The following is a 9,228-nucleotide window of genomic DNA, read 5'->3' as shown; positions in this document are numbered from 1 at the left end:
ATGCTGGTGGCCTTGACGGAAGAAGAATCGGAAGAATGGATGTAGGTCCCGATTGACCGAACCACTATAAACTGCCATCTTCTCTGGTTTGCATTTTATTCTTGCTATTTATCTTAACTGCAAACTGCCCTCCTTACTTTACTTCAAATATGTTTCCGTCAGCTTTCAAAGTTATTATCTACATAGAACGACTTTTACTTCAAAATCGGATTTCAACGTATGAACACAGTGCTCCTGATCCTAACAGGTATGATAGGTAGTTTATTATACCTCACAACAACTAGACCCGATATCATGTTTAGTGTTGGACTATATGCTAGATTTCAATCTAATCCCTCGCAATTTCACTTAAAATCTGTTAAAAGGATTTTTAGATATCTAAAAGGAACACCTAATCTAGGACTATGATGACACAACCCTTACAAGCACTCACACTCTTACAGAATTCTAAACATAGAGTGGAGGAGGGAATTTCTAAAGTGATTTCTACAGTGTTTCTTTCCTTTTTTGCTTTTTGTGCTTGTGTGCTTTAACTAGGGATGAGAGGGGTACTTATAGGCTTCAAGTTGATTCAAACTTGGAGCCTATAAACATCTCATCCTGGGTTCTCCGGGCACGGGCAGTACTGTTGAACCTCATATTTTGATGATGAAACCAATTGATAATTGTGTTTATATTTTAATCTGCGTTTTGAGTGACGCAGGATGCCTCGATCAGGTTGAGACAATTAAATCAGGAAAAATCATGTTGTGCCAGAGGAACATGTCAGAAGATTAGACGTCGAGCCGGTGGATCGGTCGACATATCGATAGAAGGCTTCATGCTGTGGACTTGGGCATCGGGACAAGAAGAGCGAGTATTGTGCCAAGGATATCAGAGTTACGGAGTCAACTGGCCAATTGGGCAATAGGCCGCAGGAGAGGACGATGCGTCGAATAATCGGACGAAGCGTCGAGGGACCAATGACATGCTGGACAACTTGGTTAATTGCTTAGGATTAATTGTCTTGATCGAAGTTTTATTTTACATGTGCAGGATTAACTATAATGGAAAAAGGACATGCAGTAGGAGTTGCGCCATAGTCAAGACTATGATCACGTTGGGAGTTCGAGAGTTCGACGGAAGTCCGGACGGTCGTCGAAGGTTCTGCAGGAACAAATCCGAGAGGTCTAGGAGCTTGCCAAAGTGGATCGTCGCAAGTCCAGGAGTTTGCCGGAAGTCCGCCGGAGCATCGCCGAAGGTTCGTCGGATATTCGCCGGAAGCTCGCCGGAAGAAGCGATTGACGCACCGAAGCAAGTTACCGTAAATGTCTTAAGAAATATCATAGTTAGCATGTAGATTAAGTTAGGAATAGGAGGTGATCCCATTAACTTAATCTAGGGGCAATTGGGCCCTTGATAGACCCAAATTGGGCTGAATGAATCAACCCATTCGGACCAGAATTCCTGCAAAGCGGTGGCACCGCCAGGGTCGACGGTGGCACTGCCCAGGAGATGGTCTCCCAGGAAAGCTGGGCGGTGCAACCACCCAGGTCAGGCGGTGGCACCACCTGGGCTCAGTCTCTGAGCGAGACTAGGCGGTGCAACCGCCCCAGTCAAGTGGTGGCACTGCTTAGGCTCAGTCTCCGAGCGAGACTAGGCGGTGCAACCGCCCCTGTCAGGCTGTGGCACTACCCAGAGGCTTAGTCTCCGAGCTGCCAGGCGGTTGTACTGCCGTAGTCAGGAGGTAGTACCGCCAAGACCTTGGAAATCTGGGAAAAGATACTTTTGAGCTCCAAATTCAAACTAGTTTGGGGCCTATATAAACCCCACCCTTTCCTGGTTGAAAGGGCAACTAAAGGCACCGAAAATTCAATCTTACTCTGTGATTTTTAGAGTTCAAAAGTGTTGTAAAGATTAGAAGTTCTCCTCCCTCTTTTCTTCCAAATTTTGAGCTTTCAAGAGAGGCGAGAAATTATGTAAGGGTTGTCTACTAAGCCCGTCAAAAGGAGTGAAACTGTAAAAGGGTGGTTGGCCTTCGTCTATTGAAGGAAGGCCTCTAGTGGACGTCGATGACCTCGTCGATGGAGGAAGCCAAAAGTGGATATAGGTCAAGATTGACCGAACCACTCTAAATCTCGATTTGCATTTACTTTAAGCATCTTATCTTTACTGCAAACCTCCTCAGTAGCTTACTACCTTTTGCTCATTTACGAACGTGTTTCATAGTTAAGTATTTTCTGAATCGGCGTTAAGACAGAAATCGGTTTTATTGTACGAACATCATATTTCAGTTTGCGCTTACATTCTGATTTCCATCATAACTGTAAACTGCTTTTATATCTTTGCTTTAACTGCATCTCACTTGATCACAAGTTAAAGTGATTTACGAATCGGCTTTCATACCGAAATCGCTTTTATCGTATAAACGTTGTATTCTAGTTTGCTATTACATTCTGTTGTCTATCTTAAACCGCAAACTACCTCTATATATTTTCTTTAACTGCATCTCGCTTGATCATAAGTTAAAGTGATTTACGAATTGGCTTTCTTACCTAAATCGCTTTTATCATATGAATGCAGTTTTAATCGTCGAAAGTTTTCCGCTGCACTAATTCACCCCCCCCCCCCCTCTAAGTGCCCTTGATCCTAACAATTGGTATCAGAGCCCGGTATTTCTCATTTCGGATTTACACCCGAGAGAAATGACTCTTCATTGCTTTCAAGAGGGCTTATCGGTTATTCGTCCACCGTTGTTTAACGGATTGGACTACACTTATTGGAATACTCGAATAAAAGTTTTCTTGATTTCTATGAATTTGGATTTATGGAATATTGTTGAAAACAGTTTTCAACTTCCCTCTAAACCGATGAACGAATGGTCGGATTTAGAGAAGAAGTATTTTTCTTTAAACGCAAAGGCTATAAATGCCTTATTTTGCGCTTTGGACAAAAATGAGTTCAATCGGATTTCTACATGCGAAACGACTTTTGATATTTGGCGAACACTTGAAATCACGCACAAGGGAACTAGTAGAGTCAAAGACTCAAAAGTTAATATTTTATTGCATGATTTTGAGCTTTTTCGAATGCAACTAAGCGAGACTATAGGCAACATGTACACCCGTTTCACGGATGTCGTCAATAATCTAAGAGTTCTTGGTAAATCTTTTTCAAATTTTGATCTCGTAAGCAAGATCCTAAGATCTCTTCCAAAAAGGTAGGATCCTAAAATAACTGCAATACAAGAGATAAAAAATTTAAATATTTTTCCACTTGAAGAACTTATCGGCTCATTGATGACATATGAAATGGTGCGTAATGCATATGATGAACATGATGAACAAAACAACCTTCCATAGAACAGGAAGGATTTGGGACATAGAATTTTTGAAGACCACTCGAGCATAAGCTCAAGTGATGGTGAACAAGAAGTACAAATGAAATTTAAAAAATTAAAGAAACAAAATTTAAGAACAAAAAGAACGGAACTACTTACTTTCAATGCAAGAAGAAGAACACAAAATGGGATGAATCGAGCTCCTCCGAAGATGAGGAGAAAATCAACAAAGACGAGGTGGCAAACTACGCCTTAACCACATTCAACGATGAGGTAATCGAAACCCCCTTAATTTATTTTGAAATTACTTGATATTTTTCATGATGTATTTTTCTTTTTTCTGTTTAGAATTAATTTTCTTGAAAATTACATGTTTTATAATGAAAATGTAAAAATTAGGAATCATGCTTATTATTCTAGTAATTTTGAAAATAATCATGAAAATTACATGTTTATGATAAACAAAATGATTAAAAATGCCTTATGAAATCATGCTATATGTGGTTAAGAAGTAATAATGTGTATCATGTTTGATTAACATTGTTGAATGGTATCATGTTTGATTAACTAATTTCTCGATTTTGATTAAATGAAATAATGTTTGATTTGAAGTAATGCATAATGATGTAATGAAAATATTAAATGTTTTTGATACCATGATTGACGATTTTATGCATGAGATTTTAAAAGTTATACGTGATGATTTGGTCTTGATGGTTTTTGTGACGAAATTCATTTTTCGATCCTAAACGTTGATGCATGTTTTTATTTGGCATAAAAGAAAAGAACATGCATGTATGAAATAAATCACATGAATTAAAACAACTAAAAAGTGGAAAGGTTTCTTCTTGAAAAATTTATTTTTCTGACTTTATTGATTTTTCAAAAAGGGAAATTAATGAATTTATTTTACCAACCTTGTGAATCTAATGAAAATAAACATGATGAATATTTTGAAAATAAATGAGTGTATCATGCATTTGGTCTTAATGATTTCTCTTGAACATACTTTTTGAAATTATACTTGATTTGATGATGAAAATCAAGATATTAAAAGGATGTTATCATGGAATCATGCTTGATGATTTATTTTATAAAATTTATCTTTCTGTCTTAAATGTTGACACTTGTTTTATTAAAGGTAAAGGCATGCTTATAAGAAGCAAATCACATGAATAGAAATTTATAAAAATGAAATGTGATCCTCTATCTTATCGACTTTTCAATAAATTTATGCTTGTCATATATGAATTTATTGAATGTGACTTTGAGGACGATTTCAGATTTCATAAATGATTGATTCATACTTATGACATGAGACACATTTTAAATATAAATCACGTTCAATGCTTCAGTCATGTTAAATATGATAAAATGAGGAGAAATTTTGATCATGCATGGTAGGATATAATTGCTATAATGAGAATTTTACACTATTACATGTCTTAATAATATGTTGGAAACTATGTGTTTTGGATACAAAAATTTTCATGATCATGAGCATGTTTTATCTTCATGATTGTGTTTGAAAATCTATAGCAAAACCATGTCCGAATGCATGAAAGTGTTAAATTTTATTTTCGGATTTTCTTGATCCTAACAATTCATTTTTGAAAATCTATTGATCTTGATTTGATGATTTAAATGAGCTTTATCTTGATTTTTCAAAATTTATAAATTGAGATTTCTTATTCTTAAATCAAGATTTTATATGCATGAATTAATATCTTGTTCTCTTACAAGATTGAATGAATTCTATCATTTTCATGATCTCCTAAGAATTATTTATGTTATTTATTTAAGAGGAGATTTGTTAAAATGAATCACGGTTTCTCTTGATTTTTTAAAATTATAACTTAAAATTCTTCTTGTATTAATATATTTTAAAATTTATCTATAAAATTAATATGATCGATCAATTTGAATTAGTTATTTAAACATTTTTTTTCATTCCGTCAGCAATTCATGTAATGTTCCCATATTCCTCCAGCTAAAATCCATCCATCTGAATCCTTATCCTTATTCTTTTTTTTTGACAAATAAGGTTATTGAATTTAATATTTTTATGATATCTATATATGAATTGGTATCCAGTGATTCAAAAATGTATAGGAACATGGAACCCTTGGATTTTCTACTATATGATTGGTTTTTACCATATTATGCTGCCTTGTTGTGAGCATCTCGATATAAGAAATCATTATATTTTTTTTTATTATTAGTATTTATTTTACTTGCTTGCCATGCTTATATGACCAGTATCATTTATGCTTGCAGATCCAAGGCAGCTACATTATAATATTGGGGCTTATATCATATGGGATCTCAGAGTTAGCCCATCCTGTTTTTGCAACCCTTTCTTAGCAAGGTGCTGTTTCAATGCGATAGATAGTTACACTAATTGATCATGATCTGTGCTGTCAGATATCTACAATATTGGTTTATGGGTTTGACATCAGAAAGTGTTATCCATCTTCTCTAACAGTGCAAGAAGTCTATGTTAAAGAGGGATAGTTGGTCCAAGTTTGATTTAAGGAGGAAGATAACACTTTGATTGTGCAATCCAAGTAAGATGACCATATGGATAGGCAACATGCCTTTCAATTTATTGGCCTACTCCACTTCAACAAATTCCAAAGTTTTTAATCCTTCCATTTAGCTTTAGTTTTTAACTTAATGTTAGATAAGGCCCTATTCTTGACAAAGCTGTGTTGGCCTTCTGCGAGCATTTTCACTATTATTGGCATTTCTTTGATTAAAATCAAATTTCTGCTTAATTATCGTCCCTCGAAGACCTCTATATATACACCTTTTTTCTTGTCTCCTTTCAAGTTTGGCATCCCCATCTTCTGTTTTCCTTTTCTCTTCACCTCTTCGGACAATCTTGCACTTGGTCTTGTGTAAACCAGGTGCAATATTGCAGCCGAGAGAGGAAGGACAAGATGCCGGCAATGGTGATGTCAAATGCGGGGCCTGGTGGTGCAAAGAAATTTGAGGGAAGGATCACAATATATGTTGTAATCTGTGGAATAATTGCAGCCACGGGAGGCCTCATGTTTGGTTATGACATTGGGATATCAGGTAAATTCCATTTTGTATTAATTCAGTAGTAGATTTATTTGTTATATTATCTAGCATCGGAAGTATGGCCATGTTTGTCTTGGTTTGTCATCATAGGTTAAATAAGATAATTAGACGCACTTTTTACAAAAAGAAAGGGAACAACTTGTTATTGAGGTTTTAACTACAACAGGAAGATGATTGTTTATTTTCTTTACTTGACATAAGCCCATTGGATGGTATTAATAATCCAATCTCCACCTCCATTGCAGAGAGATAGATGGTCTATCATACAAGATAGGTGATGGTTGCTTGCAGATCTTGTAATAACTTTGCTTGGGATTCCATGCATGGATTTTCCACTTGGTTGTGTGATGGTTGTTTCTCTTTGTCATCAACTGCCTCATATGTTGCTTTTGCCTAAATCCTTCCCTAGATTTATTTGTTTTATTATCTAGCATCGAAAGTATGGCCAGGTTTGTCTTACGTTGTCGTCATAGGTTAAATCAGATAATTAGACCTACTTATTATAAAAGAAAAAAACAAAAGGAACAACTTGTTATTGAGGTACAACAGGAAGATGATTGTTTATTTTCTTTAGTTGACATTAGCCCATTTGATGGTATTGATAATACGGTGTGAGAGATGCTCTATCATACAAGATAAGAGATGGTTGCTTGCAGATCTTGCTTGGATTTTCCACTTGGTTGTGTGATGGTTCTTTCTCTTTGTCATCAACTGCCTCATATATGTTGCTTTTGCCTAAAGCCTTCCTCATTCAGCTCCAATCTATTTCTGATCATGGAGCTAATCAATCGTATCTGTACGGTCAATCTGCAGGGGGAGTGACATCTATGGATGACTTCTTGGAGGAGTTCTTCCCTGCGGTCTTTGAGAGGAAGCACAAAGCCAAGGAAGACAACTATTGCAAGTTTGATAACCAAAACCTTCAGCTTTTCACTTCATCATTGTACCTTGCTGCCTTGGTAGCCAGCTTCGTAGCTTCGAAGATTTGCACGAAACATGGCCGGAAGCTCACTATGCAAGCAGCATCAATATTCTTCTTGGTTGGTGTCATCCTGAACGCAGCTGCTGTGAACATTGCCATGCTGATCATCGGAAGGATTCTCCTCGGAGTTGGTGTTGGATTTGCCAATCAGGTTTGCTCTACTTTCTTTTTCATACAATTTTTCATTCTAGAGTTTCTCTTCTCTTCAGTTTCCGTCTCAATTTCCCTATTAACTTCCAATTTCTCCTGGAAGATGTATCTTTTGTTAAACTCACTTTCCGTGTCATATGTTTGCCACTATTATTCATCCTGTAGGCAGTTCCTCTATTCTTGTCGGAGATCGCACCAGTTCACGTCCGTGGAGCCTTAAACATCCTCTTCCAACTTGACGTGACCATCGGGATCTTTGTGGCGAACATTGTAAACTACTTGGTGTCCAATATCCACCCCTGGGGGTGGAGACTTGCGCTTGGCTTGGCTGGAGTGCCGGCGATGATGCTTTGCTTGGGCTCCATGGTGATTGCGGAGACCCCGACGAGCCTCATCGAGCGTGAGATGCTTATGGAAGGCTTGGCCATGTTGAAGAAGATCCGGGGGACCGACAATGTCGATGCAGAGTACGAGGAAATACTACACGCCTGCGAGATGGCACGACAGGTGAAGCAACCTTTCAAGAATCTCATGAAGAGAAGTAGCCGACCGCAATTGGTTATTGCCATCGTGATGCAAGTCTTCCAGCAGTTCACTGGGATCAACGCCATCATGTTCTATGCACCAGTCCTCTTTCAGACCATCGGATTTAAGAATGATGCTTCACTTCTTTCTGCGGTCATCACGGGGATCGTCAATGTTCTGTCTACCGTCGTATCAGTGGTCTTAGTGGACAAAGTCGGGAGGAGATTCCTGCTTCTTGAAGCTTGTGGCCAGATGTTGATCACACAGGTTAGGGACACAAGCCATGGGCATATTAAACATGTAATTATAGATTACGAGGAATCGTTTGAAATATGAGATTCTAACTCAAGTGGGGGGTGATTTGCATGCAGGTGGCTATTGGAGGCATTTTGCTTGTGAATTTGAAAGCAACCAATGAGCTGGGACACGGAGTGGCAGTTTGGGTGGTGGTGCTCGTGTGCCTATTCGTTTCGAGCTTTGCTTGGTCTTGGGGTCCACTTGGCTGGTTGATTCCTAGTGAAACTTTCCCCCTGGCGACGAGGACCGCCGGCTATGCCTTTGCCGTCAGCTCAAACATGCTTTTCACTTTTGTCATTGCCCAAGCTTTCCTATCTATGATGTGTCATCTACGTGCCGGGATCTTCTTCTTCTTTGGTGCATGGATTGTGGTGATGGGTCTGTTCGTCATCTTCTTATTGCCCGAGACCAAGAACGTGCCGATCGATGAAATGACCGAGAAGGTTTGGAAGCAACATTGGTTCTGGAAGAGATTCATGGATGAGGAAGAAGACAAAAAACACTCCGTCTAAGACTCGATGATTTGTGTTTACCTTGAGGATGTCGGGGCTAACCTCGTCAACATGATCTTTATGTCGAGTTCATTATTTAATACTTTTATCGATATATAATCTTCACTTTTGAATAGTAATATTGTAAGAATATGAGGTTATCATTTTGTTTTGTCTTCATGTTATGCTAATATATATAACTAAATAAAATATAATTATAAAATTAAAATTAATAAAATTATTATTTTGAATAGATTTGATCATAAAACAACATAACCAAAAATAATTTTCGAGTTCATTATTTAATATTTTTATCAATATATAATCTTTCCTTTTGAATATTGATATCCTAAAAATATGAGACTATTGTTTTGTTT

General features: G+C 37.5%; 1 protein-coding gene across 2 annotated transcripts; it reads left to right on the top strand.

Annotated features, from left to right (window-relative positions):
* The first annotated feature begins 5,594 nt into the window (after positions 1-5,594).
* LOC135652232 (sugar transport protein MST4-like) lies at positions 5,595-8,987 on the top strand. 2 transcript variants are annotated; one of them, XM_065173038.1, is made up of 5 exons: positions 5,595-5,687; positions 6,229-6,400; positions 7,220-7,539; positions 7,704-8,330; positions 8,435-8,987. In XM_065173038.1, exons 2-5 carry the CDS (start codon positions 6,262-6,264, stop codon positions 8,870-8,872), a joined length of 1,524 nt encoding a protein of 507 aa, XP_065029110.1. In that variant the 5' UTR covers positions 5,595-5,687; positions 6,229-6,261; the 3' UTR covers positions 8,873-8,987. The 2 variants fall into 2 exon arrangements, with proteins under 2 accessions (XP_065029110.1, XP_065029109.1); XM_065173037.1 differs by having other exon boundaries at positions 5,622-6,400.
* Positions 8,988-9,228: the final 241 nt, after the last annotated feature.

The sequence above is a fragment of the Musa acuminata genome, chromosome BXJ3-11 (genome assembly GCF_036884655.1).
Source record: "Musa acuminata AAA Group cultivar baxijiao chromosome BXJ3-11, Cavendish_Baxijiao_AAA, whole genome shotgun sequence".
Classification (NCBI taxonomy): Eukaryota; Viridiplantae; Streptophyta; class Magnoliopsida; order Zingiberales; family Musaceae; genus Musa; species Musa acuminata.
Note: the sequence above shows the minus strand (reverse complement) of the source record. Positions and strands in the feature narration are given on the sequence as shown.

What these genes read in the sequence shown, in the direction of transcription:
- LOC135652232 (XM_065173038.1), top strand. Translation starts at nt 6,262, where the DNA reads ATGCCGGCAATGGTGATGTCAAATGCGGGGCCTGGTGGTGCAAAGAAA. An exon ending in GTGTTGGATTTGCCAATCAG is followed by an intron (nt 7,540 to 7,703) that starts GTTTGCTCTACT and finishes TTCATCCTGTAG; the next exon opens with GCAGTTCCTCTATTCTTGTC. An exon ending in GCCAGATGTTGATCACACAG is followed by an intron (nt 8,331 to 8,434) that starts GTTAGGGACACA and finishes ATTTGCATGCAG; the next exon opens with GTGGCTATTGGAGGCATTTT.